The 21019-nt window shown below is 40.7% G+C and overlaps 1 protein-coding gene across 6 annotated transcripts in view; it reads left to right on the top strand.

The window, feature by feature from the left end:
- Positions 1-21019, top strand: part of OPHN1 (oligophrenin 1) — a gene marked incomplete at its 3' end in the record, with an annotated part of 608646 nt that overhangs the window by 193679 nt on the left and 393948 nt on the right. For all 6 annotated transcript variants that reach the window (XR_013813217.1, XM_079765071.1, XM_079765074.1 and 3 more), the window contains exon 3: positions 199-294. Coding sequence is in view for 5 of the 6 variants with exons in the window: in XM_079765071.1 (XP_079621197.1) it covers positions 199-294 (96 nt within the window). The remainder of the gene's footprint in view (positions 1-198; positions 295-21019) is intronic.

Below are 21019 nucleotides of genomic sequence, written 5' to 3'. Positions count from 1 at the left end.
CTTGTCCCTCTTTAATGTGTGGTTTTGGTTGCTTAAAACTTCTACTGACAGTGCAATATTTTTTGTTTAACATCATTCAATGTAAGTTGTTACCTGTTGGAAGCATTTCCCTTTGCTTTTCTCCTATCTTCCCTAACAGAGATGAGGATATTAGTCAAAGTAAAGCAGTGTTGACCATTTCTCCTGTTTTCTTTGCAGATTATTCTTCAGCTGTTCAGAAATTTTCCCAGACTCTGCAGTCCTTTCAGTTTGATTTTATTGGAGACACTCTGACTGATGATGAGATTAACATTGGTAAGTCTTCAGCTACAAGAGGCCACCTGCTGCTTCAAGGCAGGTCTGAGACCATTCATCCTCCTTGTTTATGGATGCAGAGAACCTGGGCATCTTTTTTTCCCTGTGGACAAGTATCATGCTCCTAGGAGGCTGCTTAAGAAGGATAAAGAAACATTTCCTCCCAGTCCCATGTCTTTCTAACCAAGAGCAATCAAAATATATTCCTTAAAACCTCCATTGAGGCCTTTTACTCAGTTAGTATGAAAGGGAATTTTTCTTTAAAGAATTTGATACATGAAAAATATATTTTTTAATGAATAAATTAAAGACTGCTTTTTTGTTTATTTTCCAAAATGATTTAGAGTAATATTCTTCTAAGGAACAAATTCCTTAGAAAGTTTAACATTAGCATTTATATATGTACACCTTTTCAGGCAACAGGACATTTTGCATCTCCCTTGGCAAGTGAATTTAATAACTTGCACTATGAACTGTGTGATCTTGGACAAGGTATTTCCTGTATTCCTTTCTACAAGCCTTAGCCTTGTCCTCTTAAAAATGTGATCAATATCGGTCTCAAGGATGTTACAAAGAGGATATTGAACAGTGGAATGAAAAAGAACTTTGTTTTAGTTGTTATGAAGTTAAGGTAGTGTCAGAAAACTATGGCCCTTGGGTCAAATCTTGCCCTCTACGTTTTTTGTGTATTTTTTTTGGTAAATAAATATTAGTTTTAACAAATCACACCTATTTATTTAAGTATTGTCCATAGGTGCTTTTTCAGTACAACAGTAATATTGAATAGTAATGGCAGAGACAGGATGGCTTACAAAGCCTAAAATATTTGCCCTCTGGCCAATTAAGAAAAGGTTTGGTGACCGCTGAGTTAAAAGACAGTGTAAACCATTTGTAAGATTAGAACATTGAACCACAGAACTATTGTGAATAATCCAATGTCACTGAAACAAGTTAGTAACAATTATCTTTGTGAACTCCAGAACTAAAATATAAAATGTATTATTATTGTTACTATTTTTAAAATTATTTCTCAATTACAGTTGACATATAATATTATATTAGTTTGTATACAATGTAGTGAATAGACATTTATATACCTTACAGAGTGAGCTCCCTATAAGTCAAGTACCCATCTGACACTATACATAGTACAGTATTATCTATCATATTCCCTATTGTCTGATTTACATCTCTGTGGCTTTTTTATTTTATAACTGACAGTTTTTATTTATTTATATCTTTCACCTTTTTCACCCATTCCCTCTGTGCCCCTCACTTCTGGTGACCATTAATTTATCCTCTGTATCTATGAGTTTGTTTTTATTTTGTTTGTTTATTTTGCTTTTTTATTTTTACTTACTTATTTTTAATTTTTATTAAATTTATTGGGGTGACATAGGTTACTAAAATTATATAGTTTCAGGGGTATAATTCTTTAATACAAAATCTATATATTGTATTGGGTGTTCACCACCCAAAATCAAGTCTTCTTCCATCACTATTTATGTTTATTTTACCCTCTTCTATCTCCCCCACTCCCCTTTCCCTCTGGTAAGCACCTACTTTTGTCTGTATCTATGAGTTTTTTTCTCCTTGCTTAATCCCTTCACCTTTTTCACCAGCTCCCCAACCCCCATCCTCTCAGTTGTCATTCTGTTCTCTGTATCTATGAGTATGTTTACATTTTTATAATTTATTTTGTTCATTACCTTCCATATACAGTATAAGTGAAGTCGTATAGTACTTATCTTTCTCTGACTGGCTTATTTCACTTAGCATAATACTCTCCAGGTCCATCCATGTTGTCTCAATAGGTAAGATTTCCTTCTTTTTTACAGAGTGGTAAGATTCCATTGGTAAATATACCACAGCTGTTTTATGCACTCATCTATTGATGGGCACTTGGATTGCTTCGAAATCGTGGTTATTGTTCATAAATTATACTTCAGTGAACATAGGGGTGCATATATTCTTTCAAATTTTGTGTTTCTCCCGATATATTTCCAGAAGTGGAATCGCTGGGTCATAAGGCAGTACTATTTTTAATTTTTTTAGGTAATTCCATACTGCTTTTGACAGTGGCTGCACCAGTCTGCATTCCCACCAACAGTGCAGGAGGATTCCCTTTTTCTCCACGTACTCACCAATACTTGTCCTTTGTTGATTTATTGATGATAGCCATTCTGACAGGTGTTAGATGATGCCTCATTGTGGTTTTAATTTGCACCTCTCCGATGATTAGTGACCTTGAGCATTTTTCATATGTCTATTGGCCATCTGTATGTCCTCTTTGGAGAAGTGTCTAGTCAAGTCACCTGCCCAATTTTCATTTGAACTTTTTGTTTTTTTGATGTTGAGTTCTTTATATATTATGGAGATTAACGCATTATCAGATATATCATTGGCAAATATGTTCTCCCATTCAGTGGTTTGTCTTTTCATTTGGTTGAAGGTTTCCTTTGCTGTGCAAAAACTTTTTAGTTTGATGTAGTCCCATTTTTTTTCTTTTGTTTCCCTTGCCTGAGGAGATGTATCAGAAAAAATATTGCTATGAGAAATGTCTGAGATTTTTTCCCCTTATGTTTTCTTCTAGGATGTTTATGGTTTTAAGTCTGAAATTTAAGTCTTTAAATCCATTTTGAGTTTATTGTTTTGTAGGGTAGAAGAAGGTGGTCTAGTTTCTCTCTTTTTTTGCAAGTTTCTGTCCAATTTTCCCAATACCACTTGTTGAATAGACTATCTTTCCCCATTATATGTTCTTGCATCCTTTGTCAAATATTAATTGACCATAAAGGCGTGGATTTATTTCTGGGCTCTCTATTCTGTTCCATTGATCTATATGTCTGTTTTTATGCCGGTACCAAGCTGTTTTTCTTGTTTTGTTTTGTTTTGTTTTGTTTGTATTGTTTTGTTAATCCGAACCTGAGAATGTTTATTCCATTGAATTTTAGAGAGTAGAAGGGAGAGGGAGAGACAGAGAGAAACATTGATGTGAGAGAGACACATCAATTGGTTGCTTCCAACAGGTGCCCCAACCAGGGCTTGGGATTGAGCCTGCAACCAAGATCCCTGTCCTTTACCAGAATCAAACCCAGGATTCTTTTTTTTTTTTTAAATTTATTTTATTGTTTAAAGTATTACACATAGTAGTACATATATCTCCTTCCCCCCCCCATTGACTTTCCCCCAGCCTCCCCTACCCCTTGTTGCATGCCTTCATCACACCCCTCCCAGTATCTTGTGTCCATTGGTTGTGCTTATATGCATGCATACAAGTCCTTTGTTTGATCTCTTTCCCCCCCCTCCCCAACACTCCCCAACCTTCCAGCTGTAATTTGACAGTCTGTTTGATGCTTTACTGCCTCTGTATCTATCTTTTTATTCATCAGGTTATAATGTTCTTTATTTTCCATAAATGAGTGGGAGCATGTGGTATTTTTTTTTCATTGACTGGCTTATTTCACTTAGCATAATGCTCTCCAGTTCCATCCATGCTGCTACAAAAGGTAAGAGTTACTTCTTTTTTATAACAGCGTAGTATTCCATTGTGTAGATGTACCATAGTTTTCTAATCCACTCATCTGCTGATGGGCATTTAGGCTGTTTCCAAATCTTAGCTATGGTGAATTGGGCTGCTATGAACATAGGAGTGCATGTATCCTTTCTGATTGGTGTTTCTAGTTTCTTGGGATATATTCCTAGAAGTGGGATTATTGAGTCAAATGGGAGTTCCATTTTTAGTTTTTTGAGGAAACTCCATATTATTTTCCACAGTGGCTGCACCAGTTTGCATTCCCACCAGCAGTGCATGAGGGTTCCTTTTTTTCCGCATCCTCGCCAGCACTTGTCGTTTATTGATTTGTTGATGATTGCCATCCTGACAGGTGTGAGATGGTACCACAGTGTTGTTTTGATTTGCATCTCTCGGGTGATTCGTGACTTTGAGCATATTTTCATATGTCTCTTGGCCTTCCTTCTGTCTTCTTTTGAAAAGTATCTCTTCAGGTATGTTTCCTATTTTTTTATTGGATCGTTTATCTTCCTTTTATTGAGTTGTATAAGCTGCCTGTAGATGTTGGAGATTAAACCTTTATCAGTGATAACATTTGCAAATATGTTCTCCCACACAGTGGGTTTTCTTGTATTGTTGATGGTTTCTTTTGCTGTGCAAAAGCTTTTTATTTTTATGTAGTCCCATTTGTTTACTTTCTCTTTAGTTTCCATTGCCATAGGAGTGGTATCAGTGAAGATATTGCTTCGGCATATATCTGAGATTTCTCTGCCTGTGGATTCCTTGAGTATTTTTATGGTTTCCTGTCTTATGTTTAAGTCCTTTATCCATTTTGAGTTTATTTTTGTGTATGGTGTAAGTTGGTGGTCTAATTTCATTTTTTTGCATGTATCTGTCCAATTTTCCCAACACCATTTATTGAAGAGACTATCTTGACTCCATTGTATGTTCATGCCTCCTTTCTAAACTATTAATTGAGCATAGTAGTTTGGGTCGATATCTGGGTTCTCTATTCTATTCCATTGGTCTGTATGTCTGTTCTTGTGCCAGTACCAAGCTGTTTTGAGAACAGTAGCTTTGTAATACAGCTTGAAATCTGGTATTGAGATCCCTCCTACTTTATTCTTCTTTCTCAGGATTGCTGCGGCTATTCGGGGTCTTTTTTTATTCCAGATGAATTTTTGGAGAGTTCTTTCTAGGTCTGTGAAATATGCTGTTGGTATTTTGATGGGGAGTGCATTGAATCTGTAGATTGCTTTGGGTAGTATGGACATTTTAATGATGTTGATTCTACCAATCCATGAACATGGTATGTTCTTCCATCTGTTTATGTCTTCCTCTATCTCTTTTTTCAGTGTCCTGTAGTTTTCCGCGTATAGGTCTTTTACCTCTTCACCTAAGTTTATTCCTAGGTATCTTAATTTTATGGGTGTGATGGTAAATGGGATTGCTTTTTTAGTCTCTCTTTCTGTAAGCTCACTATTGGTGTATAGAAATGCCATAGATTTCATGGCGTTAATTTTGTATCCTGCTACATCGCCGAATTCATTTATTAAGTCTAACAGTTTTTTGATGGAGTCTTTAGGGTTTTTTATGTACAATTCTAGAAACCCATTGCACGAAGTTTCGTGCAAAAGACCTTCCTTCACCTGGCTGCTGGCACCAGTTTTCCGCCAGCACCAGTTTTCCTCTGGCCACCTGCTAATCGGAGCACCGTTTCCTCTGGCCTCCAGAGCAATCGGCCACCCCGAGTTCCTCCAGCGCCGTTTCCTCTGGCCACCCGCCGATCGGAGCGCCTCCCGGATCGGCCACCCCGAGTTCCTCCAGCGTCGGCGGTGGAGGAACTCTGGGTGGCCGATCGCGCTGGTGGGAGGAAAACTGGTGCCGGCGGAAAACTGGTGCTGGCGGAAAACTGGTGCAGGCAGCCACGCAATCAGCCACCCCGAGTTCTGCCACCAGTGCCTTCTGTTAGCCCCATGGGTCCTCCCACAGCGCTGGCCGTTGGATCCGGCAGGAGGAACGGGGGGGGGGGGGGGGGCGGGACTCGTGAGTCAGCCCAATCGGCCACCCCGAGTCCCGCCCCAGCCTCCCAACGGCCCAATCGTGGGCGTAGCGGAGTGATGGTAATTTGCATATTACCATTTTATTAGGTATGATCATGTCATCTGCAAATAAGGACAGCTTTACTTCTTCTTTTCCAATTTGGCTGCCTTTATTTCTTCTTCTTGTCTAATCGCAATGGCTAATACTTCCAGTACTATGTCAAACAGGAGTGGTGACAGTGGGCATCCCTGTCTTGTTACTGTTCTTATGGGAAATGGTTTTAGTTTTTGCCCATTGAGTATGATGTTGGCTGCGGGTTTGTCATATATGGCTTTTATTATGTTGAGTTATGATCCTTCTATTCCCACTTTGCCTAGAGTTTTCATCAAAAATGGGTGTTGGATTTTGTCAAATGCTTTTTCTGCATCAATTGACATGACTATGTGGTTTCTATCTCTCAATTTGTTTAAGTGATGTGTCACACATTGATTTGTGGATATTGTACCATCCTTGCATCCCTGGGATAAATCCTACTTGATCATGGTGTATGATCTTTCTGATGTAATGCTGGATCCAATTTTCTCGAATTTTGTTGAGGATTTTGGCATCTATGTTCATGAGGGATATTAGCCTGTAATTTTCTTTCATTGTGTTGTCTTTATCTTGTTTTGGTATTAGGGTGATGCTGGCTTCATGGAAGGAGCTTGGAAGTGTCCCTTCCTCTTGAATTTTTGGAATAGTCTGAGGAGGATAGGTTTTAGTTCTTCCTTGAATGTTTGGTAAAACTCCCCTGTGAAGCCATCTGGCCCCGGGCTTTTGTTTGCTGGAAGCTTTTTGATGACTGCTTCCATTTCTTCCATACTTATTGGCCTATTGAGATGTTTAGATTTTTCCTGATGGAGTTTTGGAAGGTTGTATTTTTCTAGGAATATGTCTATTTCCTCCAGGTTGTCCAGTTTGTTGGAATAGAGTTGTTAATAGTATTTTTTAAAAATCCTTTGTATTTCTGTGGGGTCTGTTGTTATTTCTCCTCTTTCATTTCTGATTTTGTTTATTTGGTTCCTGAAAATGAATAAAAAAGAATAGGGGAAAAAACTATTTATATGGCGAGGAAACGCAATAGAACAAGCACTAATCCCAACAAATGCCAGCAACAAATACCTAGAGATGAATGTAAAGTACAAACAACACCTAATATCAAGCGGGGCAAGGGAGAGCAGAAGCAAAAAACAAACAAAAACAAAACAAAAAAAGAAAAAGTGAAACAATCTCACAAACAAGCATAAAAAGCAATATAATCAAAAATCAAGCAAACATAACAAAAGGACAGAGAGAAAAAAATGGATAGTGAAGAAAGAGAAGAGAGAGGTGTGTATGGACTTAGAGCAGGGGATTGGAAATTAGATATATAAGTAGGGTGAAATTTTAACAGGGGGCAAAAATAGGAATAGGGAAAATCTAAAGTAGGAATAGGTTAAGAGAAACAGGTCAACAAAAGGGGAAAAGTGAGGAACAGAGTGTTGGCATAAAGGTAAAGTTGAGATAGAGTAAAATGATGCTAAAGGAAAGATGAAAGTATAATGTAGAACACTGATTCCAAAATAAAATAGAGAAAATAAAGTGACACTTTAAAAAAATGGTAAAATAGTAGTACTGATAATACTGATTGATAATAAAAATGTAATAATTAAAAAGGTAAAATCAAGTGAGGAAAAAAGAAAAAAAATTAGTTTCTTATGTAAAAGATGGAAAAAAAAGTACAGTAGTGAAGGCCTTTCACTTCCTCTACTGTTCTGTTTGGCATGCCTGTTTCCTAGTCTTATCAGTATTGAAGATCCCTGGGTTCCACTGCTTCTCAGTGTCGTAGGCCACAGTCCTGAATTTTAAGCAGTCAGTACTTCTTTGTTTCTTATACTCCTTTATTTGTGTTTACACAAGAGTCAATTTGTGATTCAACCCCTGGGTGGCAGTGTTTCTTGATTGACCTCCGGGTCTATAGGTCCTCTCTAGCTAGTGTTTAGATTTTGTTTTCCCAGTGGCACTTAATACCAGTTTGGGAGACTGGGCTGCCCCAGAGCTGGTTCTCTGATCATTATTCCCCTCTCTGATCCCCAGGTTCCACAAAAACAACTTTCCCCTGCAGTCTCTTAGAGAGTCCCCAATTGGGTGATCCTATGTCTTGGGCTTAGTAATCAAAAGCAAGGGTTTAAAGAGGAAAAAGGAAGAGAGAGTGAGAGAGTGAGAGAGAGAGAGAGAGAGAGAGAGAGAGAGAGAGAGAGTGCGCGCGCGAGCGCCAGAGTAAGTGTGCGAACTCCGGTGCTGCGCGCGAGTCTGTGCAGTCTTTTTTTCCCCTGGGGTCTAAGCAGTCGGCACACTGTTAAAAGAGAGAGAGAGAGAGAGAGAGAGAGAGAGAGAGCGTGCGCGCGCGAGCGCCAGAGTAAGTGTGCGAACTCCGGTGCTGCGCGCGAGTCTGTGCAGTCTTTTTTTCCCCTGGGGTCTAAGCAGTCGGCACACTGTTAAAATTATTAGGCTGCCCTTTTGTGCCCAGTTCAGCTATAGGTTGATTTTTAGAGTTCCCTTCTGTTAGCAGCCCTGCGGATCCTCTTCCACATTCGGGGATCAGGCCAGCCCCAAAAGAGGTGGACTTTTCTGGGCGGAGACTTGCCCGGATCCTTCAGCTCCTGCAGTGAGTGTTTCTCTCTCCTGCCCAGACCACAGATCTCACCTTATCCCAGGCGAAATCTGACCTTTCCGTGAGGAGTTGCAGAGCTCCTCCAAATCCGAGTGCTCGCTCCTCTTGGGGACCGGTGTTCCTGGGTTCGCAGCTGTTTGCTGGGTGCCTTTGTTGTAAATTCCCAGGATTTTCAGGCTTCTGATAACATCCACTCTCACCTTCAAGATGGCGTGGTCTCAGCTTCAGAGCCAGTCACTCTGGGAGGGATCCCAGCAGCAGTGGAGGCTGCCCAGTCAGGGGAACACCATCCAGCAATCCCCCACAGTGCCCTGAAGTATAGCTGTCCCTCAACTCATAAACAAACATTCCCCGTGTGACCACATACTCTCCCTTCGTTCTCTCATTTACGCACTATCTTGCAGTCTGCCTTCCAGTCCGCAGCCTTCTTCCTTTCCCACCTCATTGATTTTTAGCTCAAACCCAGGATTCTTAAGTCTGCAGGCCAACACTCTATCCTCTGAGCAAAACTGGCTAGGGCCAAGCTGTTTTGATTACTGTGTCCTTGTAGTATAGTTTGATATTAAGGTGCATGATTCATCCAACTTTGCTATTCTTTCTCAAGATTGCTGTGGCTATTTGGGGTCTTTTGTGGTTCCATATAAGTATTTGAAATATTTGTTGTAGTTTTATGAAATAGGACATTGGTATTTTTTGTTAATCCTCCTCCAATGATAATATTTTCTGTTGATTTTTAGAGAGTATGGAAGGGAGGGAGAGGTAGAGAAAGAGGGGGAGGGAAGGAGGGAGAGAGAGAGAGAGAGAGAGAGAGAGAGAGAGAGAGAGAGAGAGAGATCAATATGAGAGAAACATCAATTGTTTTCCTCCTGCACGTGGCCAGGGCTGGGGATCGAATCTCTAACCCAGGTATGTGCCCTGGACTGGAAATCAAACCTGTGACCCTTTGCTGCATGGGACAGCACTCTAACCATTTTGCAACACCAGCCATTGGTATTTTGATAGTAATTGTTTGGGATGTATAAAGTGTTTTTTGGTTGTATGAACATTTAAATGATGTTAATTATTCCTATCCATGAACACAGTATATGCTTCCAATTATTTGTATCTTCTTCAGTTTCTTCCTTCAGTGTCTTACAATTTTCTCCATACAGGTCTTTTATATCCTTGGTTAAATTTATTCCTAGGTATTTTACTTTTTTTGAATGGTATTGTTTTCTTAGTTTTTCTTTGTGAAAATTCATTATTGGTTATAAAATGCAACTGATTTCTGGATATTTGTTTATAAAGTATCCTGCTACTTTACTGAATTTATTAATCAGTTCTAGTACATTTTGGTGGAATCTGTAGGGTTCTCTATATACAATATCATGTCATCTTCAAATAATGACAGTTTTCCTTCTTCCTTTCCAATTTGAATGCCTTTTATTTCTTCTTCTTGTTGGATTATTGTGGCTAGAACTTCCAGTACTATGTTAAATAAGAGTGGTGACAGGGAACATCCCTGTCTTGTTCTTGATCTTATGGTTTTTAAGAGTCGAACACTTTTCATTTTTGCCCATTGAGTATGTTTGCTGTGGGATTGTCATATATGGCCTTTATTACATTGAGGTATGTTTCTTCTATCCCACTTTTCTGAGAATTTTTATCATAAATGGGTGCATTATTTTGTTGAATGCTTTTTCTGCATCTATTGATATAATTGTGTGATTTTCATTCTCCATTTTGTTCATCTGGTGTATTATATTTATATTTATTAATTTACTAATATTGAACCAACCTTGCATTACCAGAATAAATCCCCCTGGATCATGGTGTATATTCTTTTAATGTATTGCCGGATCCTGTTTGCTAATACTTTATTGAGGCTTATAGTTGGTATGTTCATTCAAGGCCACTGTTTTTGTCCATATTTTTTACTTTCTTTGTTAATGTGTTTTTGATTGTATTCCTTTATTAATTGTTATAATTACACATGATCTTCTTAATTTTGTCTTTTAACATTTGTACTAGCTTTCTAATTGGTTGATCTCTTACTCACTCAGTGTTTGCCTTTGTCAGTTAGAATTTTTTCTTTCCTGTATTTTCCTGTCATATTTTTTATATTTTCTTTTCTACTAGAGAAGTCCCTGTAACATTTGTTGTAACATTGGTTTAGTGCTGATGAACTCCCTGAGCTTTTTCTTTTGAGAAACTCTTGATCTCTCTCTTGATTCTCATTAATAACCTTGCTGGGTAAAGTAATCTTATTTGTAGTTATCTACTTTTTGTCACCTTTAATGTTTGTGCCATTTCCTTCTGGCCTACAAAGTTTCTGTCAAGTAAGCAGCTTCCTTGTATATGACTGTCTGCTTTTTATCTTGCTACTTTTAAGATTCTCTTTTTGTCTTTAAACTTTGGCTTTTAATCATTATGTGTCTTGGTATGGACCTCTTTGGCTTCATCTTCTTTTGAACTGTATGTTTCATGGACTTACATGTCTATTTCCTTCACCAGGTTAGGGAAATTTTCCATCCTTATTTTCTTCAAATATGTTGTTAATCCCTTTCTTTATTCTCTTTCTTGTACCTCTATGATGTGATATTGGTACACTTGATGTTTTTCCTTAAACTATCCTTTTGTTTTTTATTCTTATTATTTTTGTTGTTTAAATTGGATATTTTAACTACCTTATTTGCCAGATTATTGATTCGATCTTCTACTTCATCTAATTTGCTGTTGTTTCCACCTAGTATGTTATTCTTTTAGTTATTTTATACTTCAATCCTATCTGGTTCTTTTTTATGCTTTCTACCTCACTTTTATGTTATCTATCTCTTTGATGAAGTTCTCACTGAGTTCTCCTATTCTTTCCCTAAGTTCATTGAGCGGACTTATAACTAGTGTTTTGAACTCTATATCTGCTAGATTACTTGTTTTGATTTTATTTAGGTATTTTTCTGGAGTTTACTCCTGTTCTTTCAGTTGGAACATGTTTCTTTGTATCTTCATTTTGGCTGAATTCATGTTTTTGTTTTTGTTTTCTGTATGTTAGCTTGATCTGCTACTTCTCCTGTCTTGACAGAGTGGCCTTATATGGAAGGTGTGCTGTGGGATCCATTGGTACTGTCTCTCTGGTACCTGAGCTGAGTGCTCCAAGGTGTTCTCCATATTGTTTTTATGTGCTCTCCTGGTATAGTTTGGGCCATTAGTGCTGTTGGTATGTCGGTGGGGTTCATTCTTAGACTGACTGGCTATAAGAGCCGGCCATGACTACAGCAGACAATCTTTTTTATGGAAGATAACCTCATGGAGACAGAGTCTCTTTAGTGCATATCTCTTGCTAGTTTAGTCCAACCTTCAGGTTTGTTTTTTGTGGAGCTTGTTGGATTGTGTTGTAGTGTGATCTGAACTGGCCACTAGGTGAGTAGCATCTGGAACTGCTTGGGAAGGGATCGGATGTTATGGGGACTTCTCTTCCTGGTCTTAGCGCCCTGAGCTGGGGAGCCTCGTATGGGGATGAGACCTCTGCAGCCGAGATATCCCTCTAGATTTCTAATCTCCACACCATGAATTTGGGATCAGCCTGGTCCATATCTCCATTCTTCCTACTGTTTCTACATGGCTTATTCTTTGCATCCTTAGTTATAAGAGTTCTGTTCAGCTAGTCTTCATGAGGTTCTCAATGATGGTTGTTCTATAATTTAGTTGTAATTTTGATGTGATTGTAGAGCAGGTGTGCATAGAATTTATATACACTGCCATTTTGATTGAAAGTCCCCCAACATGTACTATTATTATTAAATGTTCCTTTTATTAAATGTGCATAATATATAAAAGTATAAAATTTACTATTATAATAAACTAGAAGCCGTTGCACGAAGTTTCGTGCAATAGACTTTCCTTCACCTGGCTGCCAGCACCAGTTTTCCGCCAGCACCAGTTTTCGTCTGGCCACCCCTGATCGAAGCGCCTCCTGAAGGCTGAGGGCGGGACTCGGGAGGCCCTCCGATGGGGGGCGGTGGCCAGAGGAAAACTGGTGCTGGCAGAAAACTGGTGCCGGCAGCCGTGCAATCGGCCACCGGCGTCTTCCGCCGCCACTGGCGTCTTCCGCGGGCCCCAGGGGTCCTCCCGCAGCGCCAGCCGTTTAGGCCTGTGGGAGGAGCGGGGAACGGGGACTCGCAAGTCCCCGCCCCCCGCTCCTACTGCCAGCCAATCGGCCACCCTGAGTCCCGCCCCCCGCGCCTCCAGCCGGCCCAATCGTGGGCGTAGCGGAGTGATGCAATTTGCATATTGCCTTTTTATTATGTAGGATGATCATTTGAGTTAGTTTCTATATTTCTGATAACTTTAGAATATCCTGTCCTTATAAGTGATTGCTTTTAAATTAATTTTAATAATACATATGGATGTAGAAAATTATGTCACATTTATAACATATACAGATAGACACAAAGAAAAAAAGAGACTGATTCTAAGACAAAACTCACCCATATTCACCCAATGCAAAGCAGGGTCCAGTGGAGCATAACATTCTTTTGCTGGTACCTAGCACTGGGTCTAGGTTTGTAGGATGGTGCTGAGTAGGATTCTTCAGAATCCTGCAGACTATGCAAAGTAAATGTCTATGTAAGAATGTGCAAGCTTTCAGATAATTTTTATAAGCAGTTATCTGAGCCAAACTATGGCATGTCAGAAAGCAAGATCTCAAATGCTCCACCAAATGGCATTTCTTCCTTTCTTCCTTCCTTCCTTCCTTCCTTCCTTCCTTCCTTCCTTCCTTCCTTCCTTCCTTCCTTCCTTCCTTCCTTTCTTTCTTTCTTTCTTTCTTTCTTTCTTTCTTTCTTTCTTTCTTTCTTTCTTTCTTTCTTTCTTTCTTTCTTTCTTTCTTCCTTCCTTCCTTCCTTCCTTCCTTCCTCTTCCTTCCTTCCTTCCTTCCTTCTTTCTTTCTTTCTTTCTTTCTTTCTTTCTTTCTTTCTTTCTTTCTTTCCTCCTTTCTTTCTTTCTTTCTTCCTCCTTTCTTTCTTTCTTTCTTTCTTTCTTTCTTTCTTTCTTTCTTTCTTAGAGATAGATAGAGATAGAGAGAGAGAGAGAGAGAGAGAGAGATAAATATCAATGAGAAAGGACCATCATTGATCCAGCTGTCTCCTGCTTTGCTAGACATTTTCATAAAGAATCTCAGATGGAGGGATCCAAGATGGCTGCCAATGGGACAGCAGGCTGCAAGATAGTGTGTGAGTGAGAGAATGAAAGGAAAGTGCGTGGATGCATGGGGAGTGTCTATATTAGTGAGTGAGTGACAACTATATTCCAAGGAATTGTTGGGGACTGCTGGACAGGGCTCCCCTGGCCGGGCAGCCACAACTGCTGCTGAAATTTCTCCTGCAGCTGCCAGCTCTGCTGCAGAGACTGCACCATCTTGAAGGGGAGAGTGGCGGTGATCTGAAGCCCAGCCTTAACTTCAACCAGGGAGATCTCGGATACCTCCCGGGACCCTACAACCATAACTCCCAGGGACAAGCTGCCTCAGCTGCCAACACAGGAACACCAAGACTCCAGCCTCTCCGACCGTGGGTGCCAAGAAAGTCTGTCCAGGAGGAGACAAAGCAGCGCAAATATGTGGACAAGCCCTACGCCTTCTCACAGAGCAGAGAGAAGGAACAGTTGAATCTATTATACTGACTACATCCACCTGGAATTGGCAAATTACATACAGCTGTTGAGGAAATCTTGGGATGGAAAGGTCGGATATAGCCTAGGGAAAGGTGAGATCTGGGATCCAGGCAGGAGGGAGAAATGCATGTGAAACGCGTGTGAAATGCACTCAGTGGGATATAGAGTTTCAGAGGAATACTGCGCCCCACGAAATCCGTGACTGTTGGGATCAGTGTAGCCCTCGAATGTGGAAGGGGGTCCACAGGGCTGCTGGCAGAAGGGGACTATAGAAATTAACCCACAGCAGGGCTGGGACCAGAAAGGCAGCTTGAAGTTCTACCAGTATACCAGCTGCGGGGTGCCAGGGGAAAAAGATGTGAGTCTGCGTGCATCCTTTGGCTTCTTTTCTCCCTTGTTTTTCTTTTTAAATCCTTGCTTTTGATTGCTAAGTCCAGTACATAGGATCTTCCAATTAAAAAAACACCGTGACTGCAGGGGAAAGCTGTTTTTGTGGAACCTGGGGTTCAGTGTGGGGAGAGATGAGCAGAAAACCAGCTCTAGGGCAATCTGTACCCACAACCCAGTATTGAGTGCTGCAGGGAAAGCAATCTAAACACTTAGGAAGGAGAGGGCCTTTTAGCCACGGATATCAATACAGAAACAGTGCTACACAGGGGTTGTATCAGAAATCGACTCTTGTGTAAAGACAACTAAAGGCAAGCTGAGAAACAAAGAGACCCCGACTGCTTGAAAACAGGGTTGTGACTTATGACACAGAGGAGTGTTGGAGCGCAGGGAAGTTCAATACTGTGCTGTCTACCTGACAGGAAACAGATCTGCCAAGCAGAACAGTAGAGGAAGTGAATGACCTTCACTACTTCACATTTTTATTTTTTATCTTTTACTGGAGAAACTAAATTTACTTTTTCTCACTTGATTTTACCTTTTTTATTATATTTTTATTTTTAATTATTATTATTACTACTAGTATTCTACCTTTTTTAAGTTTTATTTTATTTTATTTTATTTTGGGATTAGTGTTCAACATTCTATTTTTATATTTCCTTTAACATTATTTTACTCTATCTCATTTTTTCTTTATGCTAACACTCTCTTCCTCACTTTCCCCTTCTGTCCTGTTTCTCTTACCCTGTTCCTGCTTTAGATTTTCTCTATCCTTTCTCTTTACTCCCTGTTAAAAATTGATCTTACTCATATATCTAATTTCTGCTCCCCTGCTCCAAGTCCATACACACTTTTCTCTTTCTTCACTATCCAAATTTTCTTTTTCTTCCCTTTTTTTTACTTTTGCCTTTTTCTTTGTATCTGTCTTGGTGTTGTTTGTTTGATTGTTGATTAGTTTGGTTTTTATTGCTTGTTTGTTTTTGTTGTTTTTTTCTATTTATTTATTTATTTATTTATTTACTTCTGTTATTCCTCTCCTCACTGGTTATCTTCTTCTACTAATAGCTTAATTAATTCCAATCACAAAACTCAGGCCTATCTACTCTCTATTATCCTTTTCCAATAGTAAACAAATACATAGATAGGTAGATTAAAGAGGGGAAAAAGTTTTATATATCCTATGTAATAAAGAGGTAATATGCAAATTGACCATCACTCCCACACATAAGATGGCCACCACAAGATGGCCAGCAGGGGAAGACAGTTGTGGGTGATAAGGCCAGCAGGGTAGGACAGTTGGGAGGGACCAGGCCTGCAAGGGAGGGCAGTTGGGGACAATCAGGCCTATAGGGCAGGGCAGTTAGGGGTAACCAGGCTGGCAGAGGAGGGCAGTTGGGGGCAACCAGGCCTGCGGGGGAGGGCAGTTGGGAGTGACCAGGCATGCAGGGGAGGTAAGTGGGGAGAGACAAGGCCTGCAGGGGAGGGCAGTTGGAAGGACCAGGCCTGTAGGGGAGGGCTGTTGGGGGGGACCAGGCCTGCAGGGGAGGTAAGTGGGGAGAGACAAGGCCTGCAGGGGAGGGCAGTTGGAAGGACCATGCCTGTAGGAGAGGGCTGTTGGGGGGCACCAGGCCTGCAGGGGAGGGCGTTGGGGATGACCAGCCCTGGAGTGGAGGGCACTTGGTGGTGACCAGGCAGGCAAGGAGGGCAGTTGGGGGTGATCACACCTGCAGAGGAGGTCATTTAGGGGCAACCAGGCTAGCAAGGGAGGGCAGTTGGGGGGGATCCAGGCCTGCAGGGGAGGGCAGTTAGGGGCGACATGACTGACAAGGGAGGGCATTTATGACATCCAGGCCAGCAGGGAGGGCAGTTGTGAGTGACCAGGCCTGCAGGGAGGGCAGTTGGGAGGGACAAGGCGTGCAGGGGAGGGCAGTTGAGGGTCCAGGCCTGCAGTGGAAGGCACATGGGGGGACCAGGCCAGCAGGATAAGGCAGTTGGGGGCGACCAGACTGACAGGGGAGGGCAATTAGGGGTGACCAGGCTGGCAGGGGAGAGCAGTTATGGGTGGCCAGGCTGGCAAGGTAGGGAAGTTAGGGGTAACTGGACCAGTTGGGGGTGACCAGAGCTACAGGGGAGGGCAGTTATGCGGGGAACCGTGCCTGCAGGGGAGAGCAGTTGCGGGGAACCAGGCCTGCAGGGGAGGGCAGCTAGGGGCAATGAGGCCATCAGGGGAGGGCAGTTAGTGGCAACCAAGCCTGCAAGGGAGGGTAGTTGGGGGGGACCAGGCCTACAGGGGAGGGAAGTTGGTAGGGACAAGGACTGCAGGGGAGGGCAGCTAGGGGCAATGAGGCCAGCAGGGGAGGGCAGTTAGGGGCGACCAGGCTGGCAAGGAAGGTCAGTTAGGGGTGATCAGGCCAGCAGGAGAGTGCAGTTTGGGGTAACCAGTCCTTCAGGGGAGAACAATTAGGGTCAACCAGGCTGGCAGGGAAGGGTGGTTAGGGGCAATCAGGTTGGCAGGGGTGTGGTTAGGGGGTTAGGCTGGCAGGCAGAAGCAGTTAGGGGCAATCAGGCAGGCAGGCAGGCGAGCAGCTGGGAGACAAATGTCCTGGATTGTGAGAGGGATGTCTGACTGCCTGTTTAGGGATTGGTCCTAAATGGGCAGTTGGACATCCCTTGAGGGTTCCCAGATTGGAGAGGATGCAGGATGGGCTAAGGGACACCCCCCCCCCCGCCATGTACTAATTTCGTATACTGGGCCTCTAGTGTGTGTGTGTGTGTGTGTGTGTGTGTGTGTGTGTGTGTGTGTATAATTTCTTGTGTATATATACTTGAACATACATTTTTTCTTTATTTAATTTAGTTTTTTACTTTTGTTCTTATACATTCATTCTCTTCCTACCTCGTCTACACTGAATTGTGGATATTTCCCCATTTATTCATTTCCTTGGCCTTACCTTCTGGAAATAAGGTCTGCTTCCTCAGATTCATCTGGGTGTTTATTGTTTGGGGGTTTGTAGTTTACATATTTTGGATTAGTTTTTGTTTTAGTGGAGCTTTCTCCCCATATACATATATTTCCTCCCATTCTAGTTTCTTCTCTTTCTTTTCTCTTTTACATTTTTTCCTTTTCTCAATATCATTTTCACACTGTTTTCTATCCCCTAACTCTCTTATCTCTAGTGGTCAACTTTATTTGGTGTTATTACTATTATAAATACATTTGTGATTTGTGCCCTGTGCGTTGTGTCTTGTTGTGTTATATTTTGTGCCTTTAAGTCAATGCAGGAGAAGGAGAGAGCTACATAACCAGACATCGCGAGAGGAGTGATCATGGGGATACAAAGAAAGAGCCCACATATGACACAAAAGTGGGAATCATCAGAAAAGGAAGTAAACAAAATGGAGGCAAGCAATATGTCAGAGAAATAATTAAGAGCATTGGTCATAAGGTTGCTGAAAAGGATGGAAGACAAATTCAACAACATGTATAAGAACCAAGTGGAAATGTAGAAGAACCAAGAAGAAATGAGAAATGACATTGCTGCAACAAAGAACTCAACAGAAAGCATCAACAGTAGACTAGAAGAAGCGGAGGACCACATCAGTGAGCTAGAACACAAGGTAGGAAAAAATATCCATGCAGAGCAGCATCTAGAAAAAAAACCTAAAAAAAAGTAGGAGAGCCTAAGGGAACTTTGGGACAACACAAAACAACATCCATATAAGTGGTGCCAGAAGGAGAGGAAACTGAGAAAGGAATAGAAAACCTGTTTGAAGAAATAATGACAGAAAACTTCCCTGATATAGGGAAGAAAAAGCTTACACATGTCCAAGAAGTCACAGGGTCCCAAACAAGATGAACCCCAAAAGACCAACACCAAGACACATTATAATTAAATTGGCAAACACCAATGACAAAGTATGAATCTTAAAGGCTGCCAGAGAGAGAGACAGAAAGTTACCTACAAAGTATACCCCATCAGACTAGCGACTGATTTCTCAACAGAAACACATCAGGCCAGAAGGGAATGTAATTAAATATAAAAAGTCATGCAAAGGAAGGGTCTGAATCCAAGAATACTGTACCCAGTAATCAAAATTGAGGGTGACATCAGGAGCTTCACAGACAAAAAAAGGACTAAGGGAGTTTATTACCACTAAACCAGCAATTCAAGAAATGCTAAAGTATCTGCTGTAGAAAGAAGAAATTGGAAGGGAAGAAGGAACACAAGCATAAAAAATAAGAATGGCAAAAAACAAGTACCTATCAATAATAACGTTAAATGTAAATGGATTAAATGTCCCCAATCAAAACACAAAGGGTAGCTGAGTGGATAAGAAAACATGACCTATATATCTGCTGTTGACAGGAAAACCACATCAGAAAAAAGGTCTCACAAAGACTGTTGGTGAAGGGATGGAAAGAAGTCTTTCAGGCGAATGGAAATGAAAAAACGCTGGGGTAGCAATACTTATATCTGACAAATTAAACCTCAAAGTGAAGGCCATAATAAGAGATAATGAAGGCCACTTCATAATATTAAAGAGAGCAATTCAACAAGCAGATAGAACTCTGGTAATCTTAAATGCACCCAATACAGAAGGACCCAAATACATAAAAAAAAAAAATTCTGGAGGATATCAACGGAGAGACTGACAGCAATACAGTCATAGTAGGGAACTTTAATACCCGACTAACACCACTGGACAAATCCTCTAAACAAAAAATGAGTAAATAAACGTCAATCTGAAATGACTCACTAAATCAGATGGAATTAATTGACATCTTCAGAAGATTTCACCCCAAAGCCACAGAATATACATTCTTCTCAAATGTACCTAGGTCATATTCAAAGATAGACAACATATTGGGACACAGGCAAAGTCTCCTCAAAGTCAAGGAGATATAAATCGTATCAAGAATCTTCTCAGATCATAATGGCATAAAACCAGAAATCAACTACAATAAAAACAATAAAAAATATCAAACACCTGGATGCTAAAGAGATCAAAGAAGAAATAAAAAGCATCATGGCAAAAAATGACAATGAAAACATAACAATCCAAAATCTATGGGACACAGTGAAAGCAGTCTTGAGAGGGAAGTTCATAGCTCTACAGGCCTATTTCAAAATACAAGAAACAATGGTAATAAATTATCTAACCTGCAACTGAAAGAGTTAGAAAGAGGGCAACAAGAAAAGCCCAGCATAAGCAGAAGGAAGGAAATAATAAAGATCAGAGCGGAAATAAATGACATAGAGGCCACAAAAACAAAACAAAAGATCAACAAAACCAAGAGGTGGTTGTTTGATAGGATAAACAAGATTGATGAACCTCTAGCCAGGCTCACCAAGAAGCAAAGAGAGAGGACCCAAATAAACAAAATCAGAAATGAAAGAGGTGAAGTAACAAAAGATCCTACAGCCCTGGCTGGTTTGGCTCAGTGGATAGAGCATCAGCCTGCGGACTGAAGGGTCCCAGGTTCGATTCCGGCCAAGGGCACATGCCTGGGTTGCAGGCTCGATCCCCAGTGGAGGGCGTGCAGGAGGTGGCCGATCGATGATTCTCATCATTCTCTCTCTCTCTCTCTGTCTCTCTCTCCCCTTCCCTTCCTCTCTGAAATCAATAAAAGTATATATTTTTTTAAAAAAAGATCCTACAGAAATACAAACAGTTATGATAAAATACTAAGAATAACTCTATTCCAACAAAATGGACATATTCTTAGAAAAATACAAGCTCCCAAAACTCAATCTCGCAGAATTTAAAAACCTGAATAGGCCAATAACCACTGAAGAAATTGAAGCAGCGATCAAAAATCATCCAGCAATCAAAAGCTCTGGTCTGGAGGGCTTTACAGGGGAGTTCTACCAAGCATTCAAAGAAGAACTAAAACCTGTCCTCAGACTTTTCCATAAAATTCAAGAGGAAGGCATACTACCAAACTCTTTCTATGAAGCTAGCATTACCCTAATTCCAAAACTGGATAAAGACACCACAAAAAAAGAGAACTACAGGCCAATATCCTTGATGAACATAGATGCTAAAATCCTCAACAAAATTCTAGCAAATCTGATTCTAGCAAATCCTACTGCATGACCAAGTGGGATTTATTCCAGGGATGCAAGGATGGTACAATATCCGCAAATCTATAAATGTGATACATTACATAAACAAATTGAGAGACCAAAATCACATAATCATATCAATTGATGCACAAAAAGCATTTGACAAAATCCAACACCCTTTCTTGAAAAAAAACTCTCAGAAAAGTGGGAATACAGTGATCATACCTCAACATAATAGAAGCCTTATATGACAAACCTATAACCAACATTATACTCAATGGGCCAAAACTAAACTCATTACCCCTAAGAACATGAACAAGACAGAGATGCCCACTTTCACCACTCCTGTTCGATATAGTACTGGAAGTCTAGCCA

Source organism: Cnephaeus nilssonii, assembly GCF_951640355.1.
Source record: "Cnephaeus nilssonii genome assembly, chromosome: X".
Lineage (NCBI taxonomy): Eukaryota > Metazoa > Chordata > Mammalia > Chiroptera > Vespertilionidae > Cnephaeus > Cnephaeus nilssonii.
The sequence above is the reverse complement of the archived record's forward strand: the minus strand, read 5'-3'. Positions and strand labels throughout refer to the sequence as shown.